This window comes from Lissotriton vulgaris, chromosome 1_1 (assembly GCF_964263255.1).
Source record: "Lissotriton vulgaris chromosome 1_1, aLisVul1.2, whole genome shotgun sequence".
Lineage (NCBI taxonomy): Eukaryota > Metazoa > Chordata > Amphibia > Caudata > Salamandridae > Lissotriton > Lissotriton vulgaris.
The window spans coordinates 1,095,477,639-1,095,497,970 of NC_141685.1; the positions used below are offsets into that span (position 1 = coordinate 1,095,477,639).

General features: G+C 45.3%; 1 protein-coding gene across 1 annotated transcript in view; it reads left to right on the forward strand.

Moving 5' to 3' along the window:
• The window catches only part of PMM1 (phosphomannomutase 1), a 103,538-nt gene extending 91,531 nt beyond the window's left edge, over positions 1-12,007 (forward strand). The window contains exons 7-8 of the mRNA XM_086963492.1: positions 1,735-1,850; positions 5,488-12,007. Of these exons, the coding sequence (XP_086819618.1) occupies positions 1,735-1,850; positions 5,488-5,610 (239 nt within the window). The 3' untranslated portion in view covers positions 5,611-12,007. The remainder of the gene's footprint in view (positions 1-1,734; positions 1,851-5,487) is intronic.
• The last annotated feature ends 8,325 nt before the right edge of the window (positions 12,008-20,332 follow it).

The following is a 20,332-nucleotide window of genomic DNA, read 5'->3' on the forward strand; positions in this document are numbered from 1 at the left end:
GGGCAACTTAGCTTGCTTGCAACAGGCCCCATGGAACCATTGCTACACACCACTACGTCTAAGGATCAACTTCCTTTAGCTATGGCCAAGAGTCCCTTTAAAGAGGGTTCCTCTCAGTGGCACTCTTCCAACCTTCCTGTCACTGTGTACCTCATCCCTTTAAAGTTTGTAAGTCACCCTAGCAGCTTTAGGATTTTTTTCTCAAGAAACATTAAAACTGAGACCTCTCTACAAGGCATTGGGTGTCTGCTGATACTGCCACCTGCAGCTGAACGACAACCAGTCAGTCAGTCAATTATATTTATTTTGCAGTATTTCTACTGAATATAAAGTGCACAGAGTAAAAGAAAAGACATTAAAAACAATCTAAAATCAATTACATCAATAAAACAATATTACAATCAGTTTAAAATACATTCAAACCAATTACTAGTTCCTTAAAATTCGAAATAAATCTTGTAATATTTCACCCCTAGGAACCTAGAAATATAGCTGTTATAAAGTGCTGAGTGGCGACTAATATTAATACATTCACATCTTAAGTGGACTCAGTATTCCCAAGCTAGGCAAGCTCTCCTCCATTTCATAAAGGAATGAGGGAAACGTCCATTAGGATGAAGCCGGAATCACGCTGTGCTTTCACAGCGCCGGCAACAGAACCGACTTGCTTGGGGTGGGGGGGGTGGGGAGGGGGGCGCAAAGGTGGAGTGGTGTTGGAATTAAAGTCCAACACCTTCCCTACAGTTGCGCAGACTGGAGTTGGAGTTGTAAATTAAACTATTCCAATATCCAGCGCCCCTAAGGCAAATCATTAAATACGACTTCCGTGCAGAACAAATGCATGCTAAAGACGCATTTGTCCAAATGGCGGAGTTTCTAAGGCATGCGTGAAAAACGCTTGTAGAATTCCGCCATAGGTTTTTTAAAGAAATAAAGTGCTGGGCGACATTAGCTAAAATTATATCGATACAAAAGAGGCAGGATGTACCTTGACCATTGTTCTTTATAAAAGCAACAATAGAAGATTAAAGGAAGACCAGACTGCTTAAAACTACCATTACAAGGGCATGCTGTTAAATCAGTAAGCGAATACCTCTTCAGTGGGAAACCCATCATCAGGGGGATTAGATTAAGTCTGAACCTCACAAAGATGAATCTATGTAGTAAATTCCTCACCCTATCTAAATAAGAGTAGTCCCCTTGCATAGTGTACGGGCGGGGGCATTTATACTATTCGACTAGCCTGCAGTGTTTAGAACTCCTTTCTTTCTACAATCATGGACTTTAAGCTCCTGATGAAATTGAAATAAATGTATACTTTCACACACGGGAACATACATGGATAGAGTAGGAAGTTAATGTCTAAGTGTGAGAGTGTTTACCGAGTCCTTACATTTGCTTTAGTGTCTTGTAACCTTGAGGTTTTTACTCACAAAATATTTGACTTGGCGGCTCCCATAATTCCAGCATTCTTGGGGTTCCAACTCAATCTTCTGCTGTACAGTTGTTGCCAAGCAATCCATCCAGTGAATCACCTTCTCATGTATGCCATCATTGATGCCAGCTGCCCTCCTGAATGCATTAGTGCCTGCCTCTCCAATAAATACCACAAGGTCATATTCAGGGGGCAATAAACATGTCTTCAGGTAGATGCCCTTGAATCTTATCTTGGGGCAGGAGGGATGGTGTTCCAATGTGTGATACTGTTTGTCAACTGGCCTCTGTACTTTGCAGGAGGGATGATCAGCTTTGACATCTTCCCCGAAGGCTGGGACAAGCGCTATTGCCTGGGTATCCTGGATGACGAGAGTTATGACACCATCCACTTCTTTGGGAATGAGACATCACCGGTGAGTACTCTACAATACTGTGTCCTCATGCTGTGACCAGTGAATGACTTCTGCCCCTACACTACTACTCGCTGCTTCGGGTGCTGTTGCGGTTACAGCATTGCAAACAAAATGGTGGCAGCAGATAGCCGTGTGTAAGATCAGCAGACAGGGGCGTGGGAGAGACAATACATTTCTCAGGGTGCGGTCCAGGACAAGCCTGCGGTCTAGGTTGGCTCTAAGAGAAAAAAGCACGAGCCGGGCCATCAGAAGATATAAAAGGCACAATGCATGTCATTAAAAAATAGTATAATGACTTATAGTGAAGGAAATATATATTTCAGCATTTCTCAGTGTCTCCAATAAGTACCTAGTATTATATATCTGAATCGTGTGGCATTTATTGGAAGTGATATATATTTTTCTAAACAAGAAACATTCAAGAGTACTCCTACACTCTGATAATGTTTCCATGAGTTGCGCATAACATGTCTGTTAAATCGCTCTCTATATATATATGTCTATATTGTTATTAAATGTGAAGCAAGAATATTCAAATTAACCAAATGTGTGAGGGCTTTGTTGAGCGTAGATCATGTACTTAAATACTTTAATATGCTCTTAAACTGGATGGTTAAGGAAAAAGATACGTAGTGAAGTAAAGCAATAGACGTGGCTCAAACAATTTGCTCAAGTGTGGAAGCTGGGATAGGAGTACTGGATTGAGTCTTGTGCAGTTCAGAGACTCTAGGGTTACATCCTTCTCTCTTTTGTTTAACACCAAAGGACAGTGCTTTGACTTCAGTTATTTAATTATTGTTATTAAGTAACTGTTAGCACACAGAGTTCTTTAACCCATTGACCACGGCGCGAATTCCGCTGCGGTGCGGGCGTTTAAATCAGTGGGTGGAGTTCGGACGCCCCCGGCCATCCTCCGCACACGCCCATCGTCACGTGGGACGGCGGGGCGCCATCCGCAGCACCGAAGGGGTAAATGAACGTAGCACACCTTAATTCAAACTGACACTGTGTATTTAAAGGTGTTGTCATAAGGTTCAAAGGTGGGCTTTTTTGTTTGGAATGTTTCCACAGACACTGATGATCAAACACAGTAATGGAACCTGGCTGTCTGAAATCATACTGCACTTCACAAGGGTCTCCTCGAAGAGCTGTAACCTAAGAAGCAAACTGTTGGGGGCTCGGAGAACTCTTCGTTTTCTGCTAATTATTGAATTGAGGTCATTGAAGTGGTGAGCTTCTCCCAAATTGGTTCTTTCCCCAAGTCCGTTGAGCCATCATAACATTAACATAAAGTAACATCTGCTGCCGTCCCTTACACTGGTAGCATGCCTGGCTTCACAAACAGAACCATTTTAGGAGCAGCTCAACATCTCAACAAGTGCAATTAAATAATTACCAAACCAAAGAGACTATAGAGTTCCCATAGTTTGCTTCTCAGGTTACAAAGCTTCAAGATGAAATAGGGGAGGAGCAGTGTGACTGCTGAGAGACATGCTCTGCCCGCCACGCCTTATTCACCAGGTACACTTCAAAACTGAATGGGGGGGGGGGGGTTAAGAGGAGTCATTGTCCAATGCTTCCTCATATTCCAAAACCTGGATTTAAATTTTTTTATTTTATAGAGTTTTATATAGCGCGAACTTGACCCGAATCGGGTAGCAGACCGCTTTACATAGCACCAGTTGCATTACATGAGGACACATTCATTTTTGTTAGGCACAGGGAGATTAAGCAATTTGCCCAGAATCACAGGATGTTCAGCTTCATTGCCGAGACTCAAACCCAGTTCCCCAGATTCGAGATCGACCGCCCTAGCCGCTAGGCCAACTCCTCTCCTCTCTGGATGGGATAAATCCCCCTGTTCCCCATTGTTCCTAAACCCATGGTCACAGGTTCAAACTATGCATGTCATACTTCTGGGGTTGTTTAAAATGGATACTGTTAAGTTGAGATAATTGTAATACTTATTTACAACAATGTGACGTAGCAGACCTTAGGCAGTTAATGCTATAGACTAATCTAGTACATTTTAACTGAATGTATCCTCTTCAACAAAGCTCAGGTTTTCTTTCCAAGAACCTTGATGGAATGCTTTAGATTTCCTCTCTAGTGGATACTCCCTATTGGGAGACACAATCTCACTCCATCCCCGGGACACCATAAATACAAATCACAAGTCTTACACGCCCCCACAAAGGGAATAAGCTGCACTTGAATATTTCAGTGCTGACCATAGACCCTGGCTTGCAGGTAATGGGTCCCCCCTAGGGAATTGTGATTTCAAAGCCCCCATCCAACAAACAGTTGATGCAGAGGTGACAAAAATTGTTGCTATTGGCACCTACTGCCCACTGCTCACGACTGGGCACAAGCCTATCTGATGAAGATAGTTTTTTTTTCCCTTACGCAGGCTTGTTTAATGTTGGGCGGAATCCATACCAGATTTTCAGGCTATCCACATGGAATTACTTACTGGTAATCGTGAAGCCAGTGGGTATCCTGTTAATCTGCCTTAAAACGAGAGCTGCTTTACTTACCGTAGGTTCATTTGGGTAGGCTTCCCTACTTTTACAACAGCCATGGTCTTTGGTCCATAAAGCATAACTTGTCTGTTCCTGGTAGATATTGTGATTACCACTTACATTTTAGCCCTGGATATCCACTCATCATTCGACATTGCTATGAGGCCTCAGAAGCTTTTTTCGCACAATATACTTTTGCATTGAAAAAATAATGCTTAGTGTGAAATGGGTTTTAATTCATTGCAAATGTAGTATATGTTTCATTTCTGGTTGGTCATTGTTAGGTGTGCGGGATTTGGCTACAGATATGGAAATATTTATTCCTGCAGTAGCCAACAGGGTATGTGGCCCAGATGTGAAAATGATGAGTAATCCTTATCCAATACATGTTGATGGTAGATGTTACCGCTGCAGGTTATGCCAAATACACAATTTATGTACCGGCCTTCTAGGTGCTACATTTTACTCCAATGGGGAGGCTTTGGTGTAGTTACTTTGCATTGTCATATTTGTGGCCCTATCACTTGGTAGGGAGGGAAGGAGGGGGGGGGCTCACACTCTGTGAGAAGATTGACCATTAGCAGCATGATATGGACAAAAAAAGAGCTTTTACAATGGGTGGATGGGGAGAACTTCTATGCACATACATTGGTACTCCAGTACACCACATTTCCTATTCACTACGCTTAAGCCGCAAAACCAGTTACAGGAAGTTTCCATGGAGGTCTGCGGGGTGGGTACTTTAGACGGCCTTTGGAAACAACTACCTATTCTATAGCGTGCACTGAGTGCTTCCAAGAGACAGTGAGTCCTTGTAAACAGCATGACTGCCTCAGAAAAGATAGGAGTGCTTGTGATGTGTTGTGGATCCCTATAAAAGTAAGTGGGTGCTGGACAAGATTGCCCATTGAGATTGGAATGTGATTGCCTCTAAGAGGGAGGGAGTGCCTGTAAAGCTGGAAGGGGCTGCAAGTTACTTGTATTTGACATGGGCTTTTACTAAATTGGGATTAGCTGGCTCTGTTTCCTGTGTTTACCTGAGACGCTTATGACCATGCCTTTCTATGCCTCCCTGAGACTTGAGTAAAAAATACATATTTCTCTGTTCTCCACAGGGTGGTAATGACTATGAGATTTACGCTGACCCTCGGACGGTCGGGCACACAGTGAGCTGCCCCCATGACACTGTGCGGCGATGCAGAGAGCTCTTTTTCCCAGAGTTGGCCAGCAAATCTTGAGACCAAAGCCTTCTACATCATCATCATCTTCGCTGCAGGATAATGACATCTTCCTCCATGCATCTCAGGACCCTTCTGCATGACTCAGAACCTCTGAATGTCAAGTGTGCAACCCCTGTTACCACACAGGTAACTGCTTGCCTATGAAAAGGATCGCATTTTCCAAAGACAAAGGGATTACACTTGGGCTTGCTGAAGAAGAGTTGCAGGAACTTGCTATGTAATCTCATGCACCATTAGAAGCATCACAGTACCAATACTCCACATGGACGGCAGGTTCACCTTCACAGGTTCTGATGATTCCTCGCCTCCTCCGAAGTTGGAGCTCAGGACCTGCTGGGTCCTTCAATTATTTAGCTTCACAAGAGGCACAGAAGAAGGTTCTGTCACTGAGGAGAAGGACTACAACTCTGAAGGCCAGATTACGTTGGCAGGGGCGTGTTCTCATGCTGCCACTATTTGCCCTGAGTAAAGGGACCAAGTGTTTGTTTCACTGCAATCTGTGGCTATGGAAACATATCTGCTGGCTGTCTCCATCCTCGTATTGGGCGCTCTGTACGGGGTGAAGGAAGTGGCAGCAGTGTGTGGTCCTTGTGATTGTCAGATGGTGCTCATATCAGTTGTCTCCAGTCATCTGTAATTCTTTTGATAATCGGTGCCTCTTTCTTTCTGACTACATAGGTGATATCCACTTTCTGTTCCTTTGTAAACCTGCAGTTGGTGCTCTGGGAATGCAGGATCCTGCCCTTGGACAGCAAACCAAAGGCCACATTCTGCATATAGATGCCCACCCTCAAAGACATCTCCAACAGCTCTCTGAAGGCGTTGCATATGGACCCTTAGCCCAGTAGTCCGATTGTGATGCAACTGTAGCATATCGATACACTTCGCAACTCCAAAGTTTCCTTCTTTATGGGGGTTGGTGTCATGATTTATTAAGCTCAAACTCGACCTGAAGATGTGTGGTATCAGAGCGCTTTCCATGAGCACCAGTTTCGTTACAGAGGAACACGTTAATTTTTGTTAGGCACGGAGAGATTACGTGATTTTCTCCGAATCACAGGATGCTGAGCGTCGTTGCAGAGACTCGAAGTCCCAACTTTGAGGTCGCCAGCTCTAGCCGGTAGGCGACATCCTCGCAACAAAGGAGGATAGTTTACACATCATCTGCCTACTTTGAATCTGCTCAACCTACCTATAAAGGTCTAGTGTTTGAAGGACTTACTTTGGTGCATGAGCAACAAAGCAACACAAACACCAGTCTGTGTTAAAGGTTAAAGTTCCCTCAGTTCTGCCCAAAGATGGCGCAGTTTGCTTCTCACGGTATGCCAGTGGAAAGATCAGGAATAACTTAAAGCAAGAAGGACAATGGTAACAGGGGGCTTATTGAAGAAAAAGCTGCATCTCATCAGCCCACCTTTCTCTACCATCATCTCTGGCACAAAGTCAGATACTTGCATGCTTAAGAATTTAGCTGTGAAATGCTACAGGCCTGGGTCACTGTTTCATGTTTCCGAAGTGGCTTCATACTATGTTGCACATGTACACTTCACGTATGCCGCTTTTATTCAGAAGCAGGAACCTCTGCCCCACAAACAGAAGTAATGTTGATATCCTTTGTGTTTATCCCCATAGAAATCATCGGATCGCTTTGTATATGTTAACATTTTTCCACCTCAGATGCTACAGTCTGGTTATTTTACAGTGGAGGGTCTCTGGAGCACCTCCGTTCTGTAGTGTACACGTGTGCTCGACTTTTTGCAAAGAATGTGGATGTGCACAGGCATCATGTTCAGTCTTTACTATGTTTTTGTAGGAATTTCTTGATTGTAGGATCAAAAACGGCTGTTACGATGCATGTATCCTACCCTCAGCCTTTACCCCAGAAGCTATCTTTGAACAGCTGCACACACCTCTTTATCTAGCTTGACACTGAATGGGGCAACTTGGATGCTCATTTTATACCTTCACAAGAAAACCAAGCCGACTCAATCTAATTCTATGTCCTGGCAAGGTGGTAGATAATGTGGCCCAGAACCCTGCCTAAAACACATAAGGGCAGATTTACAAGCCCCTAGCACCACTTTTGTGACACTTTTAACATGAGAAAAGTGATGCAAAAATGGCGCAAAGGGGTTGTAAATCTGCCCCATGAAGATTCCCAGTTGCAGAACCAGTCTGGAGGAACTTGCTGCCAGACCTGTTCATTCCTAAAAATCACGTCCATTTGAATGTATTTAAGTAATGATCATGCACTTTTCCTCCTCCTGCAAGACATGGTGGTATGATATAGATGTGTTAAAAAGGCCCATACCTGTAGCACAAAGTCTGTAAAAGCGCTGAGTGCTGGTTCAGTTAGTGGTATTGCACTAAGCAAAACACACACACACAAAATGCAAGCCTCCAAGTGTTCTCGAGCTTGAACGCAGCGATCTATGCTTTTTGCTAAACTCCTTTAAATACATGAGGGCATCATGGATTACACAGGACTATTGTATGGTTGTGTTCACTTGTATTTGGGACACGCCCTCCTTCTCAACGTTCAGTGATCCTTGTACCACTGCACTCATTGCCTTTTGTAGAGTGTCCAAGAATGTAAGATTGAAAGGAATATCTGGAGTACATATGTCCCGTAACTACCTCCTGCTCCGCCATTGTGCTGTTTTTACTAGCACTCCTATTGCTTTAAGTTATCATATACACTGTAAAGCACGAAGGTCACTGCTGGAGTGGTCTTGATTCTTCTGCACTTTCTGCCTTACTTAGGATATCCTAGAAAGTAAGCTTCAAGGATAGCTCCAACCTTATCATTTGCTACCTCAGCCCGGATGCCCGTGAATTTCTCTCCTACTGATCATAATGCCTAGATTGGGTTTCAAATTCTAGTGCTTGAAGGACGCTCCAGAGTCCTTCAGTTTAACCTGTAAACCCTTGCTCTTTAGAAGCGAACTACCTACTACTGCACTCATTACCTTTTCCACAGACTGACACATTCATTTTTTGTGAGGCACGGGGAGATTGAGTGATTTGGTCAGAATCACAGGATGTTGAGCGTCCCTGCCAAGATTCGCACGAGCTTCCCTAGGTTCGAGGTTGACCGCTCTAGCCGTTCAGCCAGATTCGCTCCCCTCTACCTGGTTTTAAATAACCCGCGATCAAGAGAGGAGGTCCTCCCAGGTTGTCATTCTAGGACACAGATATATGTGTGACTGCAATCGTTGCTCTTTAAGGTATCCAGGACGTTGAGCTGGGAAGGGACACTGGTTTCCAGTTATCCAAGGATCTGTTCAGGTTCAGGGGAACTCTCTACTTTCGAACCCGCTGTCTTGTCTTCGTCCACAGGCCCAGTGGTCTGTGTGTTGCTGCGCTCATTAGCTTAGGAATCCTATAAGTCAGTTACAGTCCTGCAGGCATATTGATGTAGGTTCACCGAATCTCCACGGTTGTTAAGAGAAATGAGAATTTTGAGCTAAACATTCTCAGCCGGATACAGTTGTTCAACTTTCTGCTGTGGCGCTGGAGTTTACTGCATGTTATTGCATCTTTTGCCTCATAAAGGTAATCACAGAATGTAAAGCTGGGATGGGCATTCTGAGCCCTTGTGCCAAATTCAACACTGGTTGCCATGCCTGCTCTGTAGTCGTGACCTGAGCTATAGTAGTCCGTTTTCTATCCAGTGTCTCATATTATAGAGCTGAAAGCAGGTTCAGTGGCCCTCCTGTGCACTTTAGTAGTGATATATGTGCTGTGGAACTCAAATGCCCTGTTTTGGGTTTCCTAAAGCTGAGAGGTTGAAGACGACCCCCACACTCCTGTTTCTTGTACCTGGACACTGAGGTATCTAGGACTGTCTTCAGTGCTCTTTAGGTTATAGAGAACATTGAGCTGGGAAGGGATTCTGCAGTCCTTCTATCTAATCCTATGTTCAGGTTCAGGAGTGACCTTTCTGCTACAGACTCATGGCCTTATTTTGTGTGTCTCTGATTCTGGGGTTGGAAGGATATTCCCTCCACACTGTGCTCTGTAGCAATGCTCTGTATGTTACTAATTTGATTGTTTTGGGTATCCTAAATTTTAGAGTTGGAAAGAAGTACCAGTTCTGGAAGCCTTAAAGCTCCACACACTGTGCTCTCGTCCAGTGGTATATGTATGGCTGATTTCATTGCCTTGTCGTGGGTAACCTAGCGTCCAGATCAAAATTCCTCCAGGGTCATCCACTGCCAGGACTACAGTATTACTGAGTGTAACGCTGGAAATCACTTCCGGAGTCCTCATGCCAACACAACCCTCCCCAGCCCAGATCTATGATTTCTGTATTAATGTTTTCAATGCTTTGCCTAAGTTATCATAGAACACAGACCATGAAGGAACCCCTGAGATCTTAGGGCCTAACACTCCACCTCCTGCTTTGGTAAATATATCTGTACTACAGTTCTCAATGTATTACAGTAGAGCCAGGAGCTTTACGAAACCCCCAAGAGCTCTGCAGCTAACTCAGCATCTGCTCTGGTACTTTGATCTTTGCACTACTGTTCTCAATCCTTGATCTAAGTTATCAGAGTACTTGAAAGAATCTTAAGAACACCAGGGCTAATACACCACCAGTTTCTGTGGTACAGTGATCGCTCAAAAACCGTTCTAAAGAAAACATGAAATGGAAGATAAATCCTAGAGGCTCATTTCTGGTTGGGGAAGTCTCCATAGTGTTCTACCCATAAGTTTATTAAGACTTCTGTAGATGTGTCACCTGCACTTTTCACTGGGATGTCCTAGGTCATCATCTCAAATGTCTTGCTCTGAACCGAGGTTGATTTCATCTTATGTTTGACTCGCTTTCTTCCCTCTTCCTTCAATTATGCAGGTGTGTCAGTGTTGCCCTTAGTTATACGTTTGTGAAATAACGGTGTTCTGTAATGGCATTTGCAGATCTGTACCATGTAATTTATATTGGAAAAACCAGAAACCATTTATGCTGCATAAAAAGCTTTAAATTTTGTATTCCTGTATGTTCTTCCAATAAAACAAAATATCCAGAAGCTGTGAAAGGAAGGGTTTGGTAATCTTATGGAATAATTTTAAATACAAATTACATGCACAATTTACAACATTGTAAGGAGGTAAGAATATTTTCCCTCCTCTGCAATGAGAAAGTAGCAGCATCTGACCATCCTGCACAGAGAACTCACAGTCCTGAACACTGGAAGAAAGTCCTTGCTATATGGTGGGGTCTCTGCAGTGCCTTTTTCGTGGAACGTCACCTCTTTGTGGGAGACTGTCTCTACTCCACCCCAGGCTATCAGAATCCAAAGGGCACTTTGTGGAATGTCCCTTCTGAACTAGAATTGGAACTGTACTGGAGCCTCATCAGGTTCCAACCCAGGATGCACAGCAATGTGTAGTATTCACAAACACATCGATTCTGATAGTTTTCTCCTTATTTAACTGTTTTATTATGGCTATCAGCTACCCGGCTACAACATCACCCTTACCCCTATTTTCATCTCCTTTGTAATACGCCGTTCTTGCACTCTGCCTTGTAACTAAGGGCCAGATTTACTAAGTTCTCATGCAGTGCAGCAGCCGTAAATGCTGCATGAGCAGGAGAGATCAGAAGAGCACCAAATTTATTGAAATATGGCTCTCTCGTCCCCTCTTCCTAGCGCCTGCGCTGAAATCAGCTGCCCTGTGCCACAGAGACACTTTTGCACCATAGTGCAAGGGTGTCTCCATGAGCTAGCATAGGTTTTATACTGGAAGGGTACCCTTCCAGTAGAAAATACACGCATATACTGACTTCAACCCTTTTCCCACTTTGTAGGTGTGCCTTACTGTGGTTCACATGTACAAAGTCGGAAAAGGAAGGAGAAATTAAAGCATTTCTCCTTCCTTGCGCCTACTTTAAACGGGTGCAGTTTTCTGATGCTAAACCCCGTTTACCTTGTTTAGAAAATTGCGTTTAGTGTCAAAACCGTGGGTGGTTGCATTGGAACGCCCATACAACCATCCAAGGTACACTCACTTGGCACTAAGTGATGCAAAGCAGCGCTATGCTCTACTTTGCGTTACTTTCACATTATTTCCAGTGCTAAACAAGTCTAGCGATGGAAAGTAAATCAGAATAAAAGGATTTTGCAATGATTTGCGTCACTTTTGTGACGCAAACACGGCATAAAATCTTAGTAAATCTCCCCCCTAAGTTTGCGCTTTATAACTCATATACATACATCTGGCTCAGATCCAGGTTCACTGGTCACTGCAAGTCCCATTGAGTTTCTGTAATTTCAATTTAATCGAATGAAAAAATACCTACATATTTGCAGAAAAGTACTGTTTAATTGCTCTATTGAATATACCTGTGTCAGCAAACATATGTAAATAAAATATTCCATTGAAATTCTTTACTGATTCTCGCTTTAGACATTTATTTGTGCTGAGAAGAAAGCACTGAGCTTGCGGGCCAACAATGGCTTGAAAGACAAAGATATGGTTGCTAGTTCCTTGCCAACACCAGCTGCACGGATTGTTGTGGATGAATGCAGACAGAAAAAGAAAAGCTTGATGGAAATACTTAGTCTGGAATGCTGTAAATTACTTTGGGCATATTCTATTCCATCGCTTTTTTGTTTAGCTGATCTGTGCCATTAGGCAGGGAACAGCCATATGCAGAATCATCCTAACTATCAAAGCTACATTGCAGACGATTGTTCAGTATTATTAACAGTCTTTTCATCGCAGGTCGCCAACAACGCTAGTCTCAGCATCAGGTCAACATGATTTTCCTGTACATTTGACATACAGGTAGAAAGGCCCCTTCCAAAAAGTCAGACTCATGAGACAGCGTGACAGTATATGAAGACAGGATCCTAGTGAGTCACAGCTTCTCAAACATAGGTCGCTGATAAGGACCCCAAATTTAACCAGCTGAGATGCAGTGTAGTATTTTGAGGTGAACCAGACCTGATGCCCAGTTGTCTTGGGTACATAGACACCACACACCATCTAGATTATCTATATCCGTTTCCCATCTAGATTTTAAAGTATCTAATGTCCCCCAAGAGCTGTTCATCCTGGTCTTATGCACCACGGATATCGCTTATTTCATCAGTGGGCGTACAAAACTCGTATACTTTGACAGAGATTCATCTTGTACTCAAGTCAGGAGCGTTGTGTATTTCAGTAAAGCATGTTTTAGCTGTAGGCGTTAGAGAATCACCGAAAGTGAATTCTTCTTTGAGAGGTCCAGAACGATTTGATAACATCAAGACACAATAGGTCTCCTAAATGTGATGCCCCAATCATGTCCCATTTTGGGAAGTCCGCTAGGCCTCAAAGGTCTGGCACCAGTGTTAAACCCCAAGTGGGGTTTTAAGAGTCAATATCCCATGCAGATTTTTTGCTGTTTTTTTCATGAAAATGCTTGTGCTGTCAGTGTTATTAGCACCCTGCCACCTTTGGGACTGGTATGTACCGATGCTGTGTGCCCGACTACACGTTTAACTGCTTTCCTGATTTTTGTATGGCCATCAAATCAGGCTATTCTAGAGTGCCCACAGATTTAGAACTGCTCATTGTAAAGCTAAGCTCATAAAATATTCTAAGACTTGGACGATCATACCAAGCATAGCCTCGTCACTGATATGGTACTACTCTTCATGTCATGCGAGTCCTGTAAAATAGTGATGGCAGAGTCCCAACTTCTTGTGAATCATTAGTATCCCCGGACCTTTTTCCTGAATCAAAGGAGAGTGAGGTCTACTGACACCTTTTGTGTAAAGTTCCACTTTGTGTGAACCCCAGACCCTTGCACTCACATTTGGTGTGCATGTTAAATGCATATATGTGAAGTTGTGTGTAACACATGGGGTAGTAAGATTGTGTGGCTAGAGTCTGAGTACTGGGACCAGTTGAATTCATTTTGGATAGGCCCTGGTTTAGCACGCCATTAAATGGAGAATGGTTGCAGCCTCGCTAGACAGTGGACATTTATAGACTGCATTCCTGTAGCTAGCGATGCAGACAGTTACCCTTTAGAAATTCACTGAGGACTTAGCAGGGGCTGCTCCTTCGCATTGGAGGGGGAGCATCACCCGACCGGCGCACAGCCAGCAGGTGAAAAATAAAACTATATTCTATCATTGTTTTATTTTTCATCTGCTGGATGATCCAGCGTACCTAGGGAGGGGCCGTGCGAGGCAGGGGTCATGGGAAGGAGAACTGGTTTGTGCACTTCTAAATGTGCATGTGTGTTTGGCTGGATGTATTAGGCCAGCCAAGCACACATGCACACTTAGGTTTCACCAACCTGGCTGTATTGAAACAGCAGAGACACCCTGTCCTGAGTGGAGCGTCAAGGCAGCCTGCTCAGGCCAATCCCCGTGCTGCTCTCATAGCATGAGAGCAGCGCAGGATTGCACAGGGAGTCTGTGATGCGACCAAGAAGAACAACACTGAGGCGTGAGGCAGCTGGCAGCTTCAGGCAAGTCTTCCTTCTTTTAAATTATTGTTAAAACTACCCCCCCCCCCCCACCCCCACGTTCCCCCTCCCGCGCTCCTCCCTCCGCGCCTCCGCCACCCTCACCACCTCTTTTTTTTTTGACGGCCGCCACTGGGGCGGTGACAGGTTGGTCCGTCACAGATGTGACAGATTTCCCATCCGCCATATTCCAAGTGTCATTTGATATAGTGTACTTGTAATCCGGCGGACGGGATATCCATCACGTTTGTGACCGAGTAACCCGCCCACCAAACTCTGAATCAGGCCCCAAATTAGCAAAGGGCTGTTGATTAGTTCTTTGCTAGCACATGCATTTGGTGGATTGTAGGTACAAGAGGTGGGAATGTAGTGTATGTTGTCAAAGGTAGGGAAATTTCCACTTAGGGTTTTCCCTTTTGTCTGTCCCTGATAATGAACTAAGAATGGTTGATGGCAGCCGGTTACAGAGTTCTCACGCTGCATTGTGCCTGGTTATGGAAACTCCTGCTTGGAGCCAACATCATTGTAACTTGCTGTGAGAGCCGTAACCTTCTACAAAGTCTGTCTGAGAAACAGTGTGAAGCTGTCATTGGAAAGAGAACCATCCCAAACTGGTTCCAGAGCATTAGACATTTGAAACACATCCAGTCTAGAAAATGAATCTAAAAACGGGTCCTAAATGACCACACTTTGTTCCAGTTCCAAGTTCCTCATGACCATGGAAGGGAGTTCTTCAGAGTATTCGAAAGACTGCTGTGTGACCAGGGTTTGAGTCTGCGTGACATCCTGTCTTCCAGAAGTGAGAGGACCTCACCTTAAGTATGTACTTACTGAAGAGCTAAGGGTCTACCTAATGCCTGGATGCTGGCATACCTTCTGTGAAGGAGAGTGCCTACCCCTGCAGGAGGAGATATTGGCCACGAGGTACAGGCCAGTATGTTTGCTTAGTCAGAAGAGCTGACTGCTAAAGGGAGCCAAGCCAGAAGCAATCCGTTTTATGAGGTGTATTCCGGTCTGCTGAACAGTTTCCATTGTGAACTGCATCATGACTCTCAGGAGCATCTTGCAGTGTGCAAGAGTCTTCTGTTGCAGCTTTCTGAACTCTGAGCTGAAGTTCGTTCATCAAAGCTGATGTGGAAGCCCTGATCGAAATGCCAAAGATGCACATCTGTTGATGATCCATTCCAGAGGCTGTAACTGCCATGACGAGCACCTGTGTGCACCCCAGTCGTGGGTTGCTTGTATTCTGGTTCAGAGGGCCTGGCTTGGCTGTTCGGGCTGGACTGTTACCATGAGGCGAAGGGTCAAGCCTGGTTTGCATATGGCTGAGTCCAATACTATGGCACCTGGCACAGTGACCAGGAGCAGCAAATCCTATATTGAGCACTCAAGGTTGTCACGGCTACGCAGTCCCCTTAACCACAAGTGTCTTTATAGCCAGGTGAGCTCCTCTCTCTGCAGACTCTGTTGTAGCAGATACTGAGGAATTTGCGCCCGCGCCAATACCTCAGGACTTCTCCACCTTGAAAGCTGCTCTCTGCCCCTAGCCTACTAGGGAGTTTCCTACCTATGGCCACCTAGTCCTGCTCCTTTCTCTTATGCCTCTGCAGCAGAGAGCCAACGACTTTTAAGAGAGAGTAGACCTACTCTCCATATACTTTTTATGTTCCTTCTGGGGAAGATGATGGAGACCTGCAAGGTATATGTGGTGAACGACAGGTATGCAGCCTACTGCCTTAGCAGAACCAATTATTTTTCTAAGTGTATCACGTCAGATGAAGCCTAAGAGATGTGTTATGGGTGCAGAGTCTAACTTTGGGACACAGTCAAAATGTTGTCCAGCTGTATGAATTAAGCACACACCTCCTCACTTATGGCAGTTACTGTAGTAGTTTGCTGGTATACCCAGTGGCTCAAGAAAGGCCAAGGGTCTGCAGGATACATTACTGCTTTGTGCATCACCTCTGGAGCATCAGAAGATATTGGATTGTATCCTGGACTTGACGCTCCGGAGGGCAGGCTCTGAACTGCACTGTGCCCAGAATGGCTGTCATAAAAGGGAGCATCTGAGAGAGACTCAGCCTGGGACAAGCCTGCTTTCAACAGCCTGTTGTCAAGGAAGGGGAAGACTTGAACTCCAGACCTTCGCAGATGAGCTGCAACCACCACCACTTCATTCATGAACACCCAAAGGAGGCTGTTAAGGCCAAAAGGAAGCACAACAAACTGAAAGTGCTTTTGGCCCAGCGTAAACTGCAGGTATGCCTGTGGGCAAGCAGGACAGGTATAAAGCAACATGCATCCTACACGTCCAACACTACCATCCAGTCTCCAGGGCAGACAGGTACTGAGCTAACATGAGCATTTTAAATTTCTCCTTTTTCAGGAAATAGTTGAGAGGGCCTAGATCTACTATAGGGCTGAGGTCTCAGTCCTTCAGCACCAGAAAGTAGCAGGAGTTGGAACCACAACCTACTTCTGATGTCGACATCCTCTCGATAGCTCCGTTAGCCAGAAGAGCCTGTACTTCCTGACACAACAGTGAGAGGTGGTTCTTTGTCAGCTGATCTAAAGATAATGGGTGACATGAGTGGAGGGGTTTCTGTGAATGGAAGGATATAACTCAGCTGAACAATTTGGAGCATCCAGTTGTCTGAGGCGATAGACTGCCATTGAGGCAGATGGTGCTGGATCTTACCGCCAAATGGCTCACTATGATGGAGAGAGGGCATATTAAAGGGATTTGAAGGTAGCAACATCTTGGGGGTGTTGGACTTGGCAGATCTCTGGCCTTGTGTCCCAAGAGGCTTGTGGTTACCGCTACTGTGGCCATGAAAGGACCGGGTAGTCTGCTGGCCGCAGTGGCTGGGAAGAAACGGAGCCGGCTGGTAGCCCCTACCATAGCCATGGAAGGGACAAAAGGCAGAGTGGGCTCATTGAAAATCTCAACGAACGGGCGGTGGCCCTTCTGTCCATAAAGTGCCAGAACGCTGACTCTGCCTTATTGCCAAACAGGCGAGTGCCATCAAAGATGATGCCCATAAGGGATGCATGGACATCCCCCCACAAACCAGTTGACATCAGGTTATGATAACAAAGTGCAACCGACAAAGCAATCACTCTACCTAGCAAGTCTGTCGTATCCAGTCCACAGTGTGTTGTAAACTTTGCTGTGTCCCTGCCATGGGCAATAGCCTGGGACAAGATGGGTTGGGCCTCCTCCGAGAGGATGGGCAGCACTTGTGCAACCGAGTCCCAAACCATGTGGGAATATTGGCCCAAGACCGCAGTGCAAGGCTAGTGGAAGAGAAAATCCTCTTGCCGGAGATGTCTAGCCTCTTGGACTCCCTATCCAGTGTTGCGGTCAGAAATGCACCAGGGATAACGTGGGAGGTGGAGGCCTGGACTACCATGGTGTGGTGCTGGGTGTGGAAAGCCGGGTCCTCCGTAGTGAGCTGATGATGGTGAGCAACGGTCCTGTGCACAGGAGCGCATGTTTAGGGCTCGCCCAGGCCCCAAACATGAAAATCAGCGAGGACTTCATAAAGGGGGAGAAAATGTTCTATGGGGACTAACCCGGGTTGAAGCACCGGTCAAGGCGTTGAACTTGACTTTCACAAATGGGCAGCGTGAGGTCAAGGACCTCAGCCGCATTCCTCACCACCATGGCACAGGAAGCCCCTTCTTCCGTAGCCACACTAGGAAGAGCGAATAGGCCAGAGTCAGGAGAGGTGTCCAGACCACTGGCATCCGCTAGTTCCTTTAATCAGTTATCCTTGGCCAAAAGCTCTTCTAGGGAATCAGGTTAACCATAGGGATCCTCAGATCCACCTCAATAGTATCCCCCACTGGGCCGGCCAGTAAAGGGAGGTGCTGTCTGCAACCCAGATGGTCTGTGTCTGTGAATCGACATCAGATGATGCTGATCCTGCTATGTATTGGAGATAGATATAACAATAAGGACATGCCGCAGGGACCGGCATCACTGCAACAGACTCCAGGTAAGGTTGTTCACCTGAGACCGGAGCGGATCCAGGAACAGATCCAAAGGGCTGACTAGCGCAGAAGGCAAACCCACCAGTGGTAACCCAGTTAGGGTACCACCCGATCCTGTGAAGCCTGAAGGCACTCCAGAGGATTCGTTCGGCCCAAATGAGGTGCATGGCCTCATAAAATAATTTTAGCTGGGTGGGGGTCACTCTGAGAAACTCTGGGAGACACGGAGTGGACCAAGACTCAGGCTTCGAGGCGGACGTGTTGGAGCAGGGCCTAGATTTGAGGTGTAGGTCCCATGCCTTATCCGGTGACTTGGACCGATACACCGAAGTCAAAGAGCAAATCGACTTCTTAGATGTATTTTTCTTGCAGGACTTATCCAACGATGATTTAAAGTGCAACAATGACTGATGGGAACAACTCTGAGAGCGGGCTCAGGATCTTCCTTGTGACTGCAACCTGGAGTGGTAAGGAGTCGTGCAGTGTTAGGTGACCAGGAGCTACAGGGTACGCTCACAGACCAACTTGGTGGTTAATTTCCCGACAGTCTGGGTAGGCCATGGAGCTGTGGCCTGGCTCCAGGTATCCACAGAGTTCAAACCCCACAATTCTTTAGGGGACATCCCTAACGCACGCTGGGAGCGTACCTCAAAACGAATTTAACCAAAAGTCAAAAAAAGTAATACAAAAAAATGACTGAGGTAAAGGTCTCTCTGGATTAGCGCGGATGTGAACGTCCTGTGGTGGGATCTATACTGGCACTGCACTTGTCACTTTTAGCGTAGACAAAGTGGATCTAATCGACGCCACCTACCGGTGCGCAGGGGTACTCCTCAAGATTTTCCGGATCCAATCTGACACATGAAGAATATTCCGAGGTAAGGAATCTATGGCTTGAATTCTGGATTAGATCAGCAGGATGCAGATGTCCATCAGTTCCAGCAGCCACAAATTCGTCCTCATTGAGATCCAGGACAGAGGCTGATCATAGCTCAAATGTCCTGGATTCTCTTCTCTTCTCTGAGGGAAGGCATGAAACTGCACATTGCCCAGGATAGCTCAGATGAAAGGAAGCAACTGCGAAGAGTCAGATGTGACTTATGTACGTTGATATTAAACCTCAAACATGTTAAGAGGGTTGCTGTAATCGGGAGGAGGGGAACAACTGCCATGGGCGAGCCTGCCATCAGTAGCCAGTCATCAAGGTAGGGGAAGACTAGTACTCCAACATGCAAATCAATAAAGGCGGAGTAATTCAAGCAATGATAGTGACTGAACCTATGGGAAATACAAAACGAATGTACATTAAACAAATATGCATGACTAGCCTATATGTAATACTATGGAAATATTGCTTTTAAAAGTATATTGTTTAACGCCTTGATGAATAGTTGTAGTTCAAACTGAAAAATAAAAGGAAAATAATCCCACAAAAGTTGGGACCATTGTGTATGTGAAACACTCACATGTGGTGTCAGCAGTTTGATGTACAGTTAGTGAGTAACCCTGGAAAATTTATATAAACTTGGATATACTGGAACGTGAGACCCTCACAGATTTCACCAGACGTTGAATATATTGTGAATGTGGAACCTCACACATGGTGTGTCACACGCTGTATGGAAGGCTACAAGGCCACCATAAGAGATTGGCCCACAACCATGGTGGAAGGACTAGTTTGTCTCTGGTGTCCTAGAGTCGATCATAATATGCCTCTGCAAACTGAGCCAGGTACACCATTTCTGCACTGAACTCTTAGGGTATTGAGGGTGAGCAGTCAAAGGCTGTATTGGGACTGATTGCGCTCAGAACCAATCCCGGATAAGGCCATATCACTAACATACCGCAAGCTGTGCAACAACCTACCTGATCCCTTTCAAGCTCTCCAGAATAGATGCCAAGCCGACTTGGGTGACATAGCTGAAAAGGATTGGCAAACGGCACTGATGTCCCCAAGAGAAGCGGCTGTTGCACTTCGCTTTCGTTTGCTACAATTAAAAATTCTACATAGAACGTACTTCACTGGGGTTACCCTAGCGAGAATATGAACTAGACTGGAGGCAATTTTTTACCACACAATATGGGACTGTCCTTTCACACGGCTCAAATGGGAGGGGGCGACAAAACACTTGCAAGATGCTCTAGGGAAACAGATCAACCTTAGGCCACCATTAGGACTTCTTAATATTTGGGAAGCAACCGATCTTACGGAGGTGGAGCAACAGCTGGCTACTTTGGGATACACACTTGTGA